At 37.3% G+C, this 20,780-nt stretch overlaps 1 protein-coding gene across 1 annotated transcript; it reads left to right on the top strand.

The window, feature by feature from the left end:
- Window positions 1-6,756: 6,756 nt before the first annotated feature.
- On the top strand, window positions 6,757-9,275 carry ase (achaete-scute-like protein asense). Its single transcript, XM_073973058.1, has one exon. It carries the CDS (start codon window positions 7,002-7,004, stop codon window positions 9,090-9,092), a length of 2,091 nt encoding a protein of 696 aa, XP_073829159.1. The 5' UTR covers window positions 6,757-7,001; the 3' UTR covers window positions 9,093-9,275.
- The last annotated feature ends 11,505 nt before the right edge of the window (window positions 9,276-20,780 follow it).

Below are 20,780 nucleotides of genomic sequence, written 5' to 3'. Positions count from 1 at the left end.
AGAGAGATGGAAAAGTAGGAGTGTGAAAAAATTGAGATGTACAGGAGCCAGAATGAAGTCCCAAAATTCTCCTCCTGTAGAGACCAGCAAGGTAATTTGTTAACTGATAAAGACAGTGTGCTCAGGATTTGGAAAGAACATTTTTCAAACCTTTTAGTATCCAATAGCAGCGAAGACGACGATGATACCACAGATCCAATCCCAGAAGATGGTATTGAATGTATACCGCCCGTCCAAGATGAGGTAAAGACAGCAATAAACCGGCTTAATAATAATAAGGCAGCAGGAGCCGATGGCTTACCAGCCGAGATGTTTAAAACCGGAGGCGACACGCTGTTAAGGTGTATTCATCAGCTAGTTAGCACCATATGGCAGGAAGAACGAGTACCCGACGATTGGAACCTGAGTATCTTGTGCCCCGTCCACAAGAAAGGAGATAAGACTGTATGCTCTAACTACAGGGGCATAAGTCTACTCCCGATTGCCTACAAGATCGTGTCAGGGATATTGTACGAACGACTAAAGCCTATGGTCAAAGAAATAATTGGACCATGCCAATGCGGCTTTAGACCTGGCAAGTCCACCATTGACCAGATATTTAACCTGCGGCAAATCCTGGAGAAGAGCCAAGAGATGCATATCGACACCAACCACATTTTTGTCGATTATAAATCAGCCTTCGACAGCCCACTACGTTCAAAGGTATTCCAAGCCATGTCTGAATTTGGTATCCCTGAAAATCTCATTCGGCTTTGTAAAATGACTTTAACTGACACTCGACCTTCAGTTAACATAGAAAAGATCCTGTCCGAAGAGTTTTGTACCAAAAGAAGTTTCAGGCAAGGAGACAGCCTTTCGTGTGATCTCTTCAACATCCTGCTGGAAAAGGTTATACGAGAGGCAAATATCGAAAGAAGTGCCACAATATAAACCAATAGTGACATGTTACTTGCTTATGCTGATGATTACCATGATGTCTTGGTAAAAGAAGTATCTGATACCTTTATAAAGTTCGAAGGAGAATCTGCTAAAGTTGGTCTGGCGGTAAATGGCGGGATTATGTTATCGACGCGCAATGCGTGTATCGAGCTGGGACCAACTGTTGAAGTTGGTTCCTATAATTTTGAGGAAATAAAATACTTCGTCTACCTCGGCAAAGCCGTAAACACAGCAAACGACATCAGTTGTGGAATAAAAAGAATAATTGTATTGGCCAACAAATGTTACTTTGGTTTAAGTAAGCAGTTAAAAAAAAATCCACATCTCGTCTTTACAAAACACTCGCTTTACAAAACACTGATACTACCCGTGCTGATGTATGGTTCCGAAGCCTGGATACTCGCGCAAACAGATAAGGCAGTGCTTGGCGTGTTTGAGAGAAAAATTCTTCGAAAGATCTACGGACCAACCTGCGTTGACGGTAATAATAGATGAAATAGATGGCGCTAACAAGTGGATAAAGAGATGAAAAGGCGCGGTATTCCAGAAAGCGAAGCAATACACAGAGAGAAATGGATATCTTTTCTTAGTTCGTGCATAGCATTTTAGTGACATTTTTTAATATTTGGGGAGGGGGCGAAGTACTGCAAGTTGTGGACCGGTATTGCCTATCTCCAAATTGAAACTAAGTTTGGACAAAATATGACGAAGGCCAAAATTTGGACCAAATCGGTTGATCAGTTCGTGCTCTCCAGCAACTACATATGGACCAGGGACGTACGCAGGGGGGGGGGGGCACTGGGGGCCCGGGCCCCCCCCCCCCGAAATGGTTTGGTCGACTACATTTTTTGAGCTACTTTAACAAATTAATACGTTTTTTATCTAAATAAAAAAAAAATAATAAAAATTATTTTTGAAAAGAAAACTTAGATTGTTCTGAATATTATGTACTAAAAATTTACTTTATGAACAAGTTGTCTACGAAATATTTAAAATTTTTTTGTTTGAATACTATTTTTGAGAAAAACTTCCAGTAAAATCTGAATTACTTCCATATCTCATGTTATTTTATAATCAAAACTAATAAAGGCTCGAGGAATTCTGTAATGAATATAAAGGTCTTGAGGCTTTAAACTCATTCGGTATTCAAAAATGACGAGTTTAGTATTGTGCGGATTGGAAGTGCATGAAATGACTATTTACTGGACTAAATGTAAGATGTATCAAGTGTTTTCCGTGGAGTATATCTCTAAAACCAATTAGAAAATTGTTTTACTACCTTAATTTTTTTATTATTTATTTAATGGAGAAAAAATTATTATTGTGCTTCATAAAGTTCTAATATCTGCTATAAGTAGCATACCCACCAGAATTTTTTCCTATCATTACAAAGTTGTAGTTGGAACGAAATTAATGCTGAAACATTGGTTAAATTGTTTTAAAATCCGCTGTAATTTCAGCCTTTAGGCTAACGATAAAAATGTACCTCATCGAAATAATGGCCTTTGACTTCTCATATGTTTCGACAAAAGCCGATTCAAATAATTGTCGTCGATTTAGCCCAGTTCGGCCGTCTGTCTGGCTCGAGCGCATAACAACTCTCAAACGGATCAAACGAACTTTAAGACATATCGGTCCACTCATTTTTTCCCACAAGACTACAAAATGTTTTGCTAAAATGGTGCGCACAATAAATCTCGAAGGTCCAAATCGATTTCTTCGAGACATAGATTAGGTACGGATATGGATTATATCGGTTCACTTCTTCAGGTACCTCCCACTCAAAATGTCAATATCCGATTTCACCGATACTTTGAACATCCTAAAATTACTTCCGGACGTACATATGTATATCAAGTACCAAGAAGGTCTATATGCGACAACATCTTCGGATACCTCCCTAAATTCCAACATAAGTACAATATAATGGCTGTTCGAGAATCCATTGGACATTTTGACCAACGCTACTGCTTGCGGTCTTGTTTACAGCGATATTCTATTTTTCGTGGGTCCATGTCCATGCTTCCTGACATAACGGTTCAAAAACTCTAAATCTTACCATGACCAACTAAAATGACGGCTTGACACCATAATTATCAAAAGGAATGACTTCCAAAATTAGGTCCACTTCCAAAATGGACCATTCTTTCAAGTATCTTCTCCACAAAAGTACAAAACTTTTGCGCTCTTATTGAAGCCAATTTTATGAGCTGAACATAAGCATTTATTCGCAGCGCCCACAATCGTGAAGTTTTATACCCAAATGTTTCGATATTTTTGTCGGAAAATGTATACGTCCAAAAAAGGCCATGAAATTCTGAAACACCCTGACTACACAATTTTTAGGACAAAGATTTTGGTTATGAAGTCCGTATTCGGTCTGTCTGTAGATTAAAGTCCCAACTCACACAGGCTGAGGGTATATCTACGTCGGCAAATCCGACTGATACTTTTTAACTTGTTTTCGAGAAAACAAAAGATATGAATTTTCATAAGTATGCATCCACTGTGCCGACAGAAGTCATAGTCCTTGGAAAGTTTTAAATGTCATCGAGTTCATAAACATCTAATCGTACAATTAAGATTGAAAAAAGGCGAAATAACAACCATTCGGATATCAGTTGATGCAGTTTTTCGGCTTAACCTATTTTGCCAGGACTTAGCTAAAAGTTTGCCGAGACCTAATGTGGATTTCGTAGTCTCAAACAGTGCTGCGAGTAGAATTCGGAGTCTATGAGTCGTAGTTGGTATCGCCCGACTCCTGTTTTTTCCAGAACCTGCAAGAATCTACACATTTTTACTACTAAAAATGTGTAGAATCTTGCAGTATTGGAACAGACCATAAATGTATTTTTCTGAATTTTTTGTTGTCTTGCATGGACTCTATCACTTCTGGTAAAATAGTAAAATTTTGGTGTTTTTATGACAAAAAAGAATATTATTTTTTACAATAGTTCCGAACAAGTCCAATTTGCACTCGCGGATTCGAGTTATTCTTTTGGTGGAGTTATTTATTTCAATTAATTATTGGTATACAAATAACATTAATAGGGTTTTTAGATAGATCTTCTTATCAGAATCAGTCCTTGCGTTAAAAGTGTGTTCAATTGATAACTTAATAAGGCAAAAATAAGACAAAACTTTTTTAATGGGACTGAAGTTAATGTGTGATGTATGGATATGTACTTTAAAGAAGAAGATATACTGAAAATCTTTGAAATAGAATCGAAAATGGCAAAAAAGAGCTACTGTGGTTAAAAATTCTGGGATACATTAAAACGTAAACCTACATGGGTAATATTCATTTGAAAGATTTTTAGTTATTGCGTCAATTCTGTTGGAGAATTTGGTTAAAAACTTCGAAATACCAGGCGGAATTTTTGTATGGGGACTATACTGAACGTGTTCTGATATGGTTCATTTCAATTCTAAACATCCAAAGACTTATTTATTATAATCTGTTCCAAATTTTAAAGTTATATCTAAAATATTGAAATATATACTTTGTGTCAATATTTCATATAAAATCAACAAAAAACCCTTTAAAATAGCTTTATGCAACGCAACACAACATTTTTTAATTTCATAATTTTTGGTCAAGGTGCCCCCCCCCCCCCCCCCCGAAATAAAATCCTGCGTACGTCCCTGATATGGACCATAGGGGTTTTTTACACCTTTCGGGCTGTTTTCGCAAGAAGTATGGATTTGCCCCTGAAAAAACTTTTACCGTCGTAATAGAGGCAGCGAATGCAAGTTGCTTCAACAAAAAACGAAGTGATTCGAGATCACATCTTAAAGTGAACTTATCCAAAGTTTTGTGTGGGAGGTACCCGAAGGAGTGGACAAATACAGTCCGTATTAGAACCTGACCTATATCTATATTAGGATGTGTAAAGTGTGGACCAAATCTGTCACTCCCATCAATAGTTATCGCACGCACAATTTTTCGAAAACATTTTTGAACTTTTGTGGGGGAGGTACCTGAAGGAGTGGACCGATATGGCTTATCTTCAAACTTAAACTAAGTTTGTACAAAAGATTACAAAGGCCAAATTTTGGACCGAATCGGCAGATTCGTTCGAGAGTTATACTGCGCTCCAACCACTACACACGGTGTCATAGTGGTTTTTGCACCTTTCAGGCTATTTTCTCAGGAAGTATGGACTTCATCAGGGAAACTTTTACCATCGTATGGGGGCATTGAATAAAAGTTGCTACAACAAAAATCAAAGCGATTTGAGAAATTTGTGTGGGTACCCGAAGGAGTGGACCGATTGAGTCCATATTGAAACCTTATATAAGTCTTGTATACATTTCACGATGTGCAAAGTATGGTTACTCCCTTCAAGAGTTATCGTGCGCACAAAATTTCCAAACATTTGCGAACTTTTTTGGGGGAGGTACCTGAAGGAGTATACCAATATAATATATATATATATATATATATATATATATATATATCTTCGAACATAACCTAAGTTTGGAAAAAATATTACGATAGCCAAATTTTGGACCAATTCGGCTCATCCGTTTGAGGGTTATCGTGCGCATCAGCCAGACAGACGGACGGACATTGCTAAATCGACTCCAAATTGCCTGAAACACATTTCGTTTAAACATACTTGGGGTCTAAAACCATTATTTCGATGAGGCACATTTTGCGCGTATGAAAGTGTATATACCCTTTCTAGCATAAAGAATTTTGCCCGGAGTCGGTGTCGAGTTTTTTCACGACCTCGACTCCGCATCCCTGCATATAAGAGCACCGCTGGACTTCAACTGTTTTGAAGTTTTTCAGTGGCTGCAATTTATGTTCAAAGTGGCTAGTAAAAACTCCTCCAGGAGTCCTTCGCTTCTGGGTCGGTTGAGTGATTTGAACCTATCGCAGTTTTGAACTGCATACTATTCAGCAACTCTAGGTATTGTTTATTAATTAAATATATACTCCCTCCTTTCCTTCTTCCCAACTCCCCTGCAACGATTGGAATCAAATCCTAACTGAAAAATAAATCTTATCAGTTTATGTGAGAGGGTACGTGCCGATCCAAACTGTGATTTTACCTTAAAAGCGACAAATACCAATACAAAAAGATACACACACGTGCAAAAAGGACACCACTGCTGCCTCCCCAAAAAGGCGCAATATTATAACACATTAAAATTGTCTGCGCCAGGATCAGCTACCAATACTATGACAAAAACAAAAATTGTTTTTGACAAAAACCACCCTTAACGGAAAGTATCAGATGTTAGTTTTCCCAACGACAAAGTGGAAGAGAGGAATGGGGATCTGTAACACCCAACATGAACGCCTAGGGGATGAAAAGTCAAAGTGGGTATTAATACATGGACATATTGTAAGTGATTGTGTGTGTGTGTGGGTATGCCTACGGATTGCTGTGAGTAATAAAGCACCTTTTAGGGGGAGAGAGAAGTAGTTGATTGGTATTGCCATGCAGAGAGTAGACAATAAGAATGAAGTGGTGTTTTTTCTGTTTTTGGTTGAATAGTTTATGCTGCTGCGGCTAGCTCTGCTCTTAAATGTTGCGGCTGCGCCCTGTGCAGCTATGAACAGTTGATATATTACACAAAGCCAATGGTTTATGGAGAGTATAGATTCTTGTCCTTGTTGTTGTTGTTGCTTTGTGTCTCTGCCACGGCTGCTGCTGCCTGCCTGGCTCTGTTGTTTCGCTTCATTGTTTTGGTTATTGCCATCCAAAAACCATCAGTCAGACATACAACATTCTGAAGTCATTTCCGTTGGTAGGACGTTTGTTGCAAGAGACGCCCCATGACATTTCATTACGAGACATCGGGCACGCGACACATAAAAACGCAGCTGCTATAAAACTAACGTTCACCATCCGACCGGCAGACAGACAGTCAGTCATAGCTAGCTATTTTCCTTTGAAAAGAAAACTCCTGTAAAATTACATGACACACCAGCAGTCAGTTTACCGGCATAACTTCAAGTGACAACATCGTGAAGCGGGAAAATTCCGAACAAACGAAACCAAAGCACGAACATTTCAAATCCCCTTCCGCACCAACGAAGCTTTTTAATGAAAAGCTTCGCCTTTCATTCCATGGCCACCTTGGGTGTATTGAATTATAATTTGCCACCAGGATTAAACATGAAAGTGAATAATAACAACAATCAATCTCCAGTCATGGCCAACAACAATTCACCGTTGACAATGTCGTCGTCCAATAAGACCTTCAACAAAATCACCGTACAAAATGTTTTAAGTGAAAATAATTCAAATGCCTTGAATATTGCCCAGGGTAATCCTAATGCAATTGTGAGGAAAATTAAAGATTTCGGCATGATTGGAACGGTCAATGGAGCTGGGAATGTGAATTCCCTAAACCTTAGTTGTAATTCTCGTAAGAGGCCCTTAAGTGAAAACACGAATAGCAACAACAGCAATGATGAGAATAAATCCTCGACCACAACTCGCAAGGAAAAGAAAACCTCGCCAACGACCAACAAGAAACCTAAACTAAGCAAGGAAGAAAGGACTGCCTTGAGATTGGCCAAAAAGGCGGCCAAGGAAAATGCAGCAGCCATGGCCAATGGTTCCCCACTAACACCCACTGGATTACCCATAAAAATACCCGGTACCCCGGGTAGGAAAGGCCTGCCATTGCCCCAGGCTGTGGCTCGCCGTAATGCCCGCGAACGTAATCGTGTTAAACAAGTTAACAATGGTTTTGCTGCTCTGCGAGAACGTATACCCGAAGAGGTGGCTGAGGCCTTTGAGGCTCAAAGTACATGCAAAAATAATGGCAAGAAGCTAAGTAAAGTTGAAACCCTACGCATGGCAGTGGAATATATACGCTCGCTGGAACGTCTTTTGGGTTTTGATTTCCCCTCAGGTGGTACCTTGAATTCCACTTCTTCAGATGATAGCTTTTCCATGATTAAAGATGAATTTGATGCCTATTCGCCAAGTATGGATGAACATTATGATGATTCGCTCAGTCACTACGATTCGGAGGAATATTTTGCCCATCAACCATCTCCTATGCACAATAATGCACCACCACCACCTACAGCAGCAGCACCTCTGCCAACTCAGTCACCAATTTGCAATAGTCCACCATCGCATATGGATACTCTACCAAATATTACCACCTTGAATGGCCTGCAATACATCAGAATTCCAGGGACAAATACCTATCAATTATTGACCCCAGACATATTTGTTGGTAATGCTGCCTCGCCGCCATCCTCTACCGTTGATGAAGAACATTTCCAGGCCTTAATTGACACTAATTGCAACAGTCCAACATCGTCGAACACAACACCGCCGCCAAATACGTCATCGCCAACAACAACGACTTCAGTGGCACACGTTACAGCTGATGCCAATACGTCTTCTTCTGCTTCTTCAACGGCAACTACAATTAGCCCGAACACAAGCATGGTCAGAACGGAAGCAGCACCTGTTTCTTCTTCCTTAACAGCAAATATGAAAGGGTCAGTAAGTTTCTTATCAGCTACGACTTCTTCACCATCATCTTCAACAACAACAACGGTATCATCACAACTATCACCCGTGCCACAAAACCACCAGCAACAACAACAACGACAGGCAATGAATAACATGTTAACAACAACCCCCAGTACAGCTGAAAGTGCAGTTAATAATGAAAATCAACCAACATTACAAGCGACAACACCTGCTAACTCCGCGGAACAACAGCATAGACAACAACAACTACAAGCACAACATCAAGAAATACAAAACTTACGTCGACAAGCGTGTGCCGTTAACCCACCAACTTTAATGGAGACACACCTAATTAAACAAGAATTTGAAGAGCCAACAATTATCTATCAAAATCAACAAAGATCACCCCAACAACACCAGCAACTCTATATGGCAGCAGCGTCATCCCACTCCATGGCTATGTCTCCACCATTAGATAGGCAAACACCCAATTCCTCACTACCCCATTTACCACATTTCTTCAACAACAATGCAAACAATCAAAACAATTTCTATCCTGGCCTAATGCAGCTGAAAAAGGAATTCGATGAAGATCTCTTGGATGTGGCCCAAAATGTTAATGTCATGTCCGATGAAAGCATGATTGAGAGTATTGATTGGTGGGAAGCCCACACACCCAAATCAGAAGTGTTGTAAATGTTCTTTCAAAAATACTATAGTTTTACATTATAATTCTTAGTCGTAAGGATTTATTTTTGTATATATCACAAGCAAAGTTAGTTATCCAAAGCAAAACAAACAAACCAAATTGTATACCAAGATTTACAAATATTTTTAAGGAAGACAAAAAACATACGACTTATTTGAAAAAAAAAAAAATTTTCAGAAAAACGTTTTTAGTCCTAAGTTTATTTTCTTTATTTTTGGGTTAATGGTTTATACGAAAAAAAATATATATTTGTTTTTATTAAGAGAAAATTTTTATAAAATAAAAATAAAAAATAAAATGTTTAAAACGGAAAATGCATTTAGTTTTATTTTTTCAAAATAGATTGGGTCTAAACTTACATTTACACGAAGAGAAAAAATATTGTTGGAACAATCATATTCTAAGAGCAAAATAGTGTATTTTAAAATTCTTAAAATATGTATTGTTGGCGCAACAATATATTTTGTGTCATCATGTTTGCTAATAAAAAAATATGGTTGAAACAACAATATATATTTTCAGATTTTTAAAATACACTATTTTGCTCTTAGAATATGATTGTTCCAACAATATCTCTTCTCTGTGTGTAAATGGAGTACATCCCAGCAAAAAATCCTCCCAAAATAATGGGTTTTATATATATGGGCAATATTTTTGAAAATTTAACATAGTTGAAGCCAAGGTTTACAATTTTATAACTCGCGAATTGTGGTTGTATATTATAACAATTAAATGCTTTTAGATAAAATTAAATGTTTTTAGACTTGGCAAAAAATATTGGCCTTAAAAGTTAATTTGCGTGGAAGCTGTGGCTATATTTATGTTAAACAAGTGAGCCAAGGCTATAGTCGGGTCGGGACCGACTATGTGATACCCTACACCACTACCCCTGTGCATAACACTATGCAACACTGAAAATGCAAACAACTTCTAGTATGGATTTTTTCAAAGTACATATTTAGACTACAAAAACCCTAGTAGGGTTTTGTCCTGCCAGATCCAGTTCGGTTTTTATGGTCTCATCTAAACCGGGCTAAATCTACACTGTTTTGCATTTATCAGGCCTTTATCTCACAAACGAATTGGAATTTGGCCTTGCTGTCATTAGCAATATTGTAGCCTTTAACTAGTAGAACTTATCTTTTGAACAAAAAAAAAAAAAAACACATAAGAAAAACCTGATCTAGGGCATCAAAATCTATAAAATATAGAAATTGTATATAATTGCTGAAATTCTGGTCAGTATCGGCTAAACTATTGGGTGCTGAGCCAAGTAACCTATTGCAAAATTCTTCCAAATAAAGTTCTCAACAATTCTTTAGAACATTCTGAAACTCTAAAATGCTTACTTCATGTTGTTTCAGCGGTATTTTGCATCATATCTTTTACAACACGTATTTCAAACACAGTTCACACCAACAGTTTATTCTCGCATTTCGGATTTCACTACATTATATTTATTATATTTATTAAATCGTCGTTGAAAAATGTACTGAAAACAACGGCATAAAGGCATTTAACAACAATGACATGTTCTGAAGAGTTGTGCATTACATACCTGGGAATATTTTTCCAAAAACAAAATATTAAGAAAAATTAACGGTTTTGGAGATACGAAATGTATAAAAATTTTGGTATTTTTGCATATTTTAAAATTTGAGGCAATAAATGTAGTTTTTCGAGTTCATTTTTTCTCCAAATATTTTATTCTTGTCCTTATCTACAAATTTGCTTCAGAGGTCAGAAGAAGATTCGCATTGGTTTCAGAGATATAGCCCCGAATTTCTTAAAAAAAACTCCATATTTTACCATGTTTAGATGGGGCCATAAAATCCGAGCTGGATCTGACACAACCAAACCCAACTAGGGTTTCTTGTCGTTGGGGTCTGTACTTTCAAAAAATCCTCAGTTCGAATTGTTTGCACAAGATCACCTTAAAAATGTTGCACAGTGTAATCTGTTGACTGGTAAAATTCAAAATATTAAAATCATTAATACAGGTCAATTTTGTTGAAACGCATTTAAGAGCAACATCAGTACAACTCAAATAAAAACAAGTGAGAAATGGCTATAGTCGGTACGGGGCCGACTATGTGATACCCTACACCACTCCCTCTGTGCATAATCTTTTCACTTGAAAACATTTCTTTTAGGGAGATACGAGAATTTTTACTCTATCTGGCTTTTATATCAGATGACTTAAGGCGAACTGAACCAAAATAAATAATATTTAATTTTATATTTGACTACTATCGACATCACCAACATCAATATGCTTCTATCTCTGTGAGAAAATTTCGTGATGATCCGATGAAAATTACGAAGAAGAAAGAAAAAGTGGAAAAAAGGGATGCATTACCGACTATTGCGATATCTTTATTCTTTGACCACCTACGCCAACCTACTTTGCATAATTTTAAAGACGGGAATTTCTACTTTCTTAGTCAGGCTTTGCTTTTAGAAGCTCCCCAATCAAAGGTGTGATATCCGAAATCGAAAAAATGAAAAGTTGGGTTCTATTAGCGACTATTGCGATATCTTCGTTGTTTGTATACCCCTTATTGGCGCTGAGATATTTGCTTGGAATAAAATATTGACATTTTCTCCAAATAAATTTTTTGCTCATTCCGACCGATAAATATTACCCGACCATCACCAAAATCAATAGGCTTCTTCCTCTGTGAGACCTCCATTAACCCTCGAAATTTCGTGACGATCCGATCAAAATTTTGACCTGTAGCGTGATTTCCAAAAAAATGGAAACATGGGATGTGCAAAGATGGGATTTTCTACTTTCATAGTCAGGCGTTGCTTTTGGAAAGTCTCCAACCAAAACAGTGATATTCTTCATTATAATTAAGATTGCAAAAATCAAAAGTTGGGTTTTATTTGCGACTATTGTGATATCTTCGTTGTTTGATCACCTACGAGAACTTATTTTACATCAATAGAAAGGTGATATTTTCTACTTTCATTGTCAGGTTTTGTTTTGGTATGCCCGATACAGAAGCTGAGATATTCGTTTTGGAAAAAAACGTTGTATTTTTATCCACAACAGTTTTTTGCCTATTCCGACTCCTAAATATTATCCGACCATCACCAAAATCAATAGGATTCTTCCCCTCCGGGACCCCCATCAACATCAAAAACTTGACGATCCGATCAAAATTGTGACCAGTAGCTTGATTACAAGGCTTAGATGGACAGACGGTTGGACACACATAGCCAGATCGACTCAGCTCGTCGAGACATTAATTTTGGTATATATAAGTATGGGTCTACGACCATTCGATGCGTTACAAATTTTTTGGCCAAAACCAACTTATAATATCCTCCCCACATAGTGGTGTAGGGTATAAAAATGGGTTGAAGCCAACGTGTAATTATTTGTTTTCTCTCGATTTGTGATTAAAACACACTTTTCACAATTTTCCTGTCAAAGCAAAAGTAACAGCCAACTAAATAAGGATCATCTCAGCAATGTATAACATTTCCAAATTTGGTCTGCGTCTATCATAATATGGTGCTAAATTTTTGAAGCTAGATTTTAAGTGTATTTTGAATTTTTTCCTAATTACGTTCCGCAAAACAGATTTTTTAAAAATTCGTATATAGGATTGTATAACTCGCGATTCTGAATCATTTCATATATGTGTCGTGAATGTAGCATACACAGCTTCACAGAAATCTGTATCCAAATACGAAAATTTTGTGTGAACAATTTTCTAAAAATCATGTTCATGGCCTAATTTATGCAATTGCCATTCGATTTCCTCGTACTTGATTGCACATTTTAGATTTTTACGTTGCGAATCTAATAAATCATTACTCGTGAAAATCTATATACTTAAACGCGATATACGATAAATTCCAAGGTAGGAAAATTACCTAAATTTGTTTTTGAAAATATCGCGTATTTTATCGCGTTTTCTGAGGGTCGTTTCCACTGCAATGAAAAAACTAGTGCAGCATCTTCGTTTTAGCGGAAACAGAGATTTGAAAACTTTACTGATAAGGAAGCCACATTCATTTTATCCCAAAAAATAGTGTGTGATGCTACATCCACGGTTCTTGATTGATCGCCTTCAAATAGATATGTCGATGAAGATTTTCATGGTGAACAATGAAATCGGATGCGGACAAAAATTGTATGCACTTGGGGCAAATTAGCGATTTTTATACCCTCAGCCTTTAGGCTAAAGAGGGTATTTACACTTTGATACGACCAAAAATGTGCCTCATCGAAATAATGGTTTTAGACCCCAAGTATGTTTGTACGATATCCGTTTCAGACAATTTTGAGTAGATTTAGCAATGTCCGTCCGTCTGTCTGTCTGTCCGTCTGTCTGTCTGTCTGTCTGGCTGGCTGGTGCGCACGATAACTCTCGAACGGATCAATCGATTCGGTTCAAATTTTGGGTATCGAGGGTATCCAGATTCGATTTAAGTTCGAAGATGGGCCATATTGGTCCACTCCTTCAGGTACCTCCCCCACAAATGTTCAAAAATTGTCGCAAAACTTGTGCGCACGATAACTCTTGTAGGGAATAACCGATTTGGTGCATACTGTGCACATCGTGTTATTTATACCAAACTTAGATGAGGTTCCAATATGGACTCAATCGGTCCACTCCTTCGGGTTCCTCCCACACAAAATTTCGGAAAAGTTCAGTTTAGGACCTGGTCTCGAATCGCTTTGATTTTTGTTTACGCAAGTTGTATTCGCTGTCCTCTATACGACGCTGTAAATTTCATTGGGGGCAAGTCCATACTTCCTGAGAAAATAGCCTGAAAGTTACAAAAAAAACCTATGACATCGTGTGTAGTGGTTGGAGCGCAAGATAACTCTCGAACGGATCTGCCGATTCGGTCCAAAATTTGGCTTTCGTAATATTTTGTCCAAACTTAGTTCAAGTTCAAATATGGATTATATCGGTCCACTCCTTCCGGTACCTCCCCCACAAAAGTTCGAAAATGTTCGGAAATTTTGTGTGTACGGTAACTCTTGAAGGGAGTGACCGATTTGGTCCATACTTTGCACATTATGAAATTTCTACCGGACTTAGATGAGGTTCCAATATGGACTCAATCGGTAAACTCCTTCGAGTACCTCCCACGCAAAATTTCGGAAAAGTTCAGTTTAGGACCTGCTCTCGAATCGCCTTGGTTTTTGTTGTAACATCTTGTATTCTGTGTCCCCTATACGAAGGTACAAGTTTCCTCAGGGGCAAAATAGCCTGAAAGTTGAAAAACAAGCCCTATGCCGATATGCCGATTCCGGCCAAAATTTGGCCCTCGTAATATTGTTTCCAAACTTAGTTTATGTTCGTAGATAAGCCATATCGGTCCACTCCTTCAGGTACCTACCCCACAAAAGTTCAAAAATATTGGGAAAAATTGTGTGCACGATAACTCTTGATGGGAGTGACCGATTTGGACCATACTTTACACATTCGCATAATATCTACCAGATATAGATCAGGTTCGAATATTGGACTATATTTGTCCACTCCATCCCGTACTCCCACACAAAATTTTGGATAAGTTCACTTTAAGACCTGCTATTGAATCACTTTGATTTTTGTTGAAGCAACTTACATTCGCTGCCTCAATTACGATGGTAAAAGTTGTTTCAGGGGCAAGTCCATACTTCTTGAGAACACAGCCCGAAGGGTGTAAAAACACCCTATTGCACCCCCATGGTCTATGTCGGTCCATTCTTTTAAGTACATTTTCCGCAAAATTTTTGAACTTTAATCCTTATCAACATTTTTGTCGGTTCATACTACCAAATTTTTGAAACCCCCTAAATACATAAGTTTTTTGTGAAAAAAGTGTTTCAATTTGCACAGGCTGAGGGTATATCTCTGTCGGCAAAGGCGACTGATACTTTTTTACTTGTTTTATCCCAAAAAATAGTGTGTGATGCTACATCCACGGTTCTTGATTGATCGCCTTCAAATAGATATATCGATGTAGATTTTCATGGTGAACACTGAAATCGGATGCGGACAAAAATTGTATGCACTTAGGGCAAATTAGCGATTTTTTATAGGGTTTTTAATGGTAAGATGCAGCCGATGCTCCAAATTAAATTTCGAAAAATATATACAACTTAAAAGATATGGTCTTGCTGTACATGAAAATCACATGCGGGCCAAATGATTTTGATAACTACGCGATTTACACGTATTTTAAAATGCATATAAACTAAAATGAGTTATTTGACCTTTATTTCCATTTCAGAAGCTTTGAGGTATATTCTCATCAACCCAATTACCTTCCCTAATGGGAAAGCTTTAAAATTAATGTCTATAAATCAAAATCTGTCTATTATATTGGGAGATTTAAGCAAAATGAAGGAAGTATTTCTAAAGATTTTTCAAATATTTTCTACTGCATAATGCATGTGAAAAAATATTTTTTCAAACAAAAAATTATTTTTTGATCAAAATATGTGCCTATTTTGGCTCTAGCATCGCAACTATAACACCAATCTGTTTGATTGTAGTCTCATTTGATTCGCCGTGAAGTTTTGATCCATAACAAATTTTTATGTAATTTTATGACCACTAAATGGGCCTTAATTATACCCTCAGCCTTTAGGCTAAGGAGGGTATATACACTTTGATACGATGAAAATGTGCCTCATCGAAATAATGGTTTTAGACCCCAAGTATGTTTGGACGAAATGTGTTTCAGACAATTTGGAGTCGATCTAGCCATGTCCGTCCGTCCGTCTGTCTGTCTGTCTGTCTGTCCTGCTGGCTGGAGCGCACGATAACTCTCGAACCGATGAACCGATTCGGTTCAAATTTTGGCTTTCGTAATATTTTCCCCAAACTTAGTTTAAGTTCGAAGATGGGCTATATCGGTCCACTCCTTCCTGTACCTCCCCCACAAAAGTTCGAAAAAGTTCGGAAAATTTGTGCGCACGATAACTCTTTAAGGGGGTAACCGATTTGGTTCATACTTTGCTCATCGTCAAATATGTACCAGACTTAGATGAGGTTCCAATATGGACTCAATAGGTCTACTCCTTCGGGTACCTCCCACACAAAATTTCGGATAAGTTCAGTTTAGGACCTGCTCTCGAATCGCTTTGGTTTTTGTTTTAGCAACTTTAATTAACTGCCCCCCATACGACGGTACAAGTTTCAGCAGGGGCAAGTCCAAACTTCCTGAGAAAATAGCTTGAAAGTTTCACAAAACCCCTATGACACCGTGTGGGGTGGTTGGAGCGCAAGATAACTCTCCAACGGATCTACTGATTGGGTCCAAATTTTGGCCTTAGTAATATTTTGTCCAAACATAGTTTAAGTTCGAAGATAAGCCATATCGGTCCACTCCTTCAGGTACCTCCCCCACAAAATTTCAAAAATGTTCGGAAAAATTATTCGTACGGTAACTTTTGAAGGGAGCGGCCGAATTGGTCCATACTTAACACATCTTAATATATCTACGAGATATAGGTCAGGTCCAAATATGGACTATATTTGTCCACTTCATCCAGTACCTCCCAAACAAAATTGCGGATAAGTTCACTTTAAGACCTGCTATCGAATCACTTTTATTTTTGTTGAAGCAACTTGCATTCGCTGCCTCAATTATGATGGTAAAAGTTTTTTCAGGGGCAAAACCACACTTCTTAAGCAGACAGCCCAAAGGGAGTAAAACCCCCCTATGGCAACGTATGTAGTGGCTGGAGGTCGACTTCCATAATGGTCAATGTCGATCCATTCTTTTAAGTAATTCCCCCGCAAAACTTCTGCTCTTTAATCTAATGAACATATTTGTCGGTTCATGCGTTCAAAATTTTTTAACCCCTCTAAATACCTACGCTTTATGGGAAAAAATTGTTTCAATATACACAGGCTGAGAGTTTATCTCTGTCGGCCAAGCCGACTGCTACTTTTTTTACTTGTTTTGAAAAAAGTTGACATACCGCCTGGTATGTTTGTGGAACAATTATATAGACGGAATATGTTCTAGATATAAGAAGTTTCCAGCGAAGATTTTTAAACGTTTTTGTTGTCTATATTATAAATAGATTCTAAGCCAAATAGATACATAATCCTATTTATACGCTCAGCTTTTAGGGAAAAAATTAAAACCAAGTTTTCCATTAAAAAATCCAATTAGCAGATTCTTGCACTTCTGAAACAGAATAATATTCTAATTTTTTTTATAGGAAACATTTAAAAAAAATGAGTTTTTTCCAGGGCTGTGATGTCGAGACGTTTTCCCTTCGACTCCGACTTCAGTCCATTTTTTCTCACGACTCAGCTTTTTTTTTTTCTATACCACTGAAAATGAATAAAATATGCACCATTTTCAACTTGTTTCTATACTTGGATCCTATATGCCTATCTGTTGTGTTCCCCAAGGTATTTGAAATTAAATATAAGGAAAAATGCATGTTCCATATTGATTCTGCTGTATCTTACATCGAAAAGTAGCAGCAGAAACAAGTTAGAATGTTTCTATCGGTTTGGCCGAAATATATGTATAAGTATATATACCCAGATTATCATTATAAAATGAAAACACCTAAAAGGCGTTAAGTTCAGCTTGACCGAACTTGTTATACCATCCAACATGAGTTGCATTAAAAAAATGGAATAATTAATTTCATTTAGTTTATTAAAGTACTAATCTCAATTTTCAATTTAAAACTTTTGTATCCACATTTCGGTCTGACAACCTAACAAAAGACCCACGAAATACACAAAATTGCCAGGTACTAGGTCCATAACGACAATTTTTTGGGGAAAGTTTTGTACTTTGCACGAAGACTAGATACGAAATTTTAGCCATTTCGGTGTGATAATGAGGGTTAAACCTTGAAAACTCCGAACATCTGGAGGTACCGTTCTATGGGGACTATATCAAAACGTTGATCGATATATCCCATTTTCAATACTAAACATCCTAGAAGTACTAGAAACTTCTGTACTAAATTTCAAAGCTCTATCATAAATATTGCGAGCTGTATCTTAATTTCAACAGACAAACGGAAGGACGGCCCGGCGCATATACAAAGCTTCCTTGTTTCATTTTGTCGTTATGAGAAGATTGGTATACCAAAAGACTACCTATTAGGACGAATATGTCGCAGTGTTAGATGAATGAATTCGAAGTGTTACACTTTCAAAATTTACAAATTTGTACATTTTTAAATTTTTGTAAATTTTTTCTGCTCAAAGTGGTTGATCTCTAGATGACATTTCAACCAGTTTATAGTCAGTTTAAATAATTTAAATAATAATTATTATTATTAATTAAATATTAACGTAAACTTTCATATAAATACAGCATACAATAATAGAAGCCAGTGTTGATAGACTGAACATATTCGAACATATTATTCATATTGTTCTGATATAAAAAGGAACACGAAAGAAATATAAAAGTTTGCTTCTTCTTCTTCTCTCTAATAAAACATAACAGAGAGAGAGAATATGAAAAGTCAAAGTTATAAAAACACACAAAAACAAAAAATTGTTTTTTTTCACATTATCATTTAAACTGACTACAAATAGGCGAACAAAAGTTAGGTTATAATCAGTGGAAAAGTAATCTAGCGATGGACAATACTGACTACTTAGGCGCTCATCACCTTATAAAAGTAGTCATTTGGCATAATGGAAATTAATCGATAAATAGTCAGTTATGTTTGCCAAAAAGCTAGTTATACCCTCAGCCTTTAGGCTAAAGAGGGTATTTACACTTTGATACGACCAAAAATGTGTTGCATCGAAATGTTTGTATGTTTGTACGATATCCGTTTCAGACAATTTTGAGTCGATCTAGCAATGTCCGTCCGTCTGTCTGCCTGTCTGGCTGGTGCGCACGATAACTCTCGAACGGATCAATCGATTCGGTTCAAATTTTGGGTATCGAAATATTTTGTCCAGCTTCAATTTAAGTTCGAAGATGGGCCATATAGGTCCACTCCTTCAGGTACCTCTCCCACAATTGTTCAAAAATTCTCGCAAAATTTTGCGCACGATAACTCTCGAAGGGAATAACCGATTTGGTCCATACTTTGCACATCGTGTAATTTCTACCAAACTTGGATGAGGTTCCAATATGGACTCAATCGGTCTACTCCTTAGGATACCTCCCACACAAAATTTAGGAAAAGTTCACTTTAGGACCTGGTCTTGAATCGCTTTGATTTTTGTTTACGCAAGTTGTATTCGCTGTCCTCTATACGACGCTGTAAGTTTCATTAGGGGCAAGTCCATACTTCCTGAGAAAATAGCCTGAAAGTCACAAAAAACCCTATGACACCGTGTGTAGTGGTTCGAGCGCAAGATAACCCTCGAACGGATCTGCCGATTTGGTCCAAAATTTGGCTTTCGTAATATTTTGTCCAAACTTAGTTCAAGTTTAAAGATGTATTATATCGGTCCACTCCTTCCGGTACCTCACCCACAATAGTTCGAAAATGTTCGGAAAATTTGTGCGAACGATAACTCTTAAAGGGAGCAACCAATTTGGTCCATACTTTGCACATTATGAAATTTCTACCAGACTTATATAAGGTTCCAATATGGACTCAATCGGTAAACTCCTTCGAGTACCTCCCACACAAAATTTCGGAAAAGTTCAGTTTAGGACCTGCTCTCAAATCGCCTTGGTTTTTGTTGTAACATCTTGTATTCACTGTACCCTATATGAAGGTACAAGTTTCCTCAGGGGCAAGTCCATACTTTCTGAGAAAATAGCCTGAAAGGTACAAAAAAGCCCTATGACACCGTGTGTAGTGGTTGGAGCGCAAGATAACTCTCGACCGAATCTGCCGATTCAGTCCAAAATGTGACCTTCGTAATATTTTGTGCGAACTTAGTTTGAAAAAGTTTGAAAATAAGCCCTTGCCGAATTTGCTGATTTATCGTCATTTTGACGATTTTTTGACCCAAAATTGAAAAATGACGATTTGACGATTTTATGGTCCAAAATGACGATTTTTCACCTAATCCCGAAATGCATGAAATAAAAGACGATAACTACATGTTGACCAAAGTTTCACGAAAGATTTTAAGGAAAGCAATGTTCCAAACTCGATTTTTGAGCTTTTTAATGTTTTGTAGCAATTTCCAGACGGATTGACCATATTTAGGCACATATCTGACATATCTAGGCACAGGTATTTCATAGTTTTTGCCCCACATTCAAATTACATGAGCTGAAAATTTTCCTTTAGTTTTGCTAATAGATGAAAATCTTCCTTAAAAAGTTTTCGAGATAAAATATTACTTATATATATTTTGTTATAAAAAATATGAGTCCAGCGTTATTAACTTCCTACAAATGCCATCTTTAAGTTGTCAGCCAGTTTTGAATGAAAATTTTTATCGACTGCCCAACAACCAAAATGTACGTTTACGGACAAATATGGACAGTCACACTGTCAAGCATGCGATATTTGAGCTAAGCTACCATTTAAAATGGCAATATGTACCCAGCTTTACCATACTGCATTGCTTCAAACTCGATAACCATAGGAAAACTATCATCTTCTGAAAGCTGTTTTTATAGCAGTATTTAAGTGATATTGGGTTAGATTTATTGCTGTGGATTGTATATCTTATGTTGTCAGTCTCATTCACAAAAATAGCAGAGAAAAATCGCATTAAACGGTAACCAAACCGACCATGTTGACGATT

This window comes from Musca autumnalis, unplaced genomic scaffold (genome assembly GCF_047663935.1).
Source record: "Musca autumnalis isolate F117 unplaced genomic scaffold, ASM4766393v1 scaffold_3, whole genome shotgun sequence".
Lineage (NCBI taxonomy): Eukaryota > Metazoa > Arthropoda > Insecta > Diptera > Muscidae > Musca > Musca autumnalis.
Note: the sequence above shows the minus strand (reverse complement) of the source record. Positions and strands in the feature narration are given on the sequence as shown.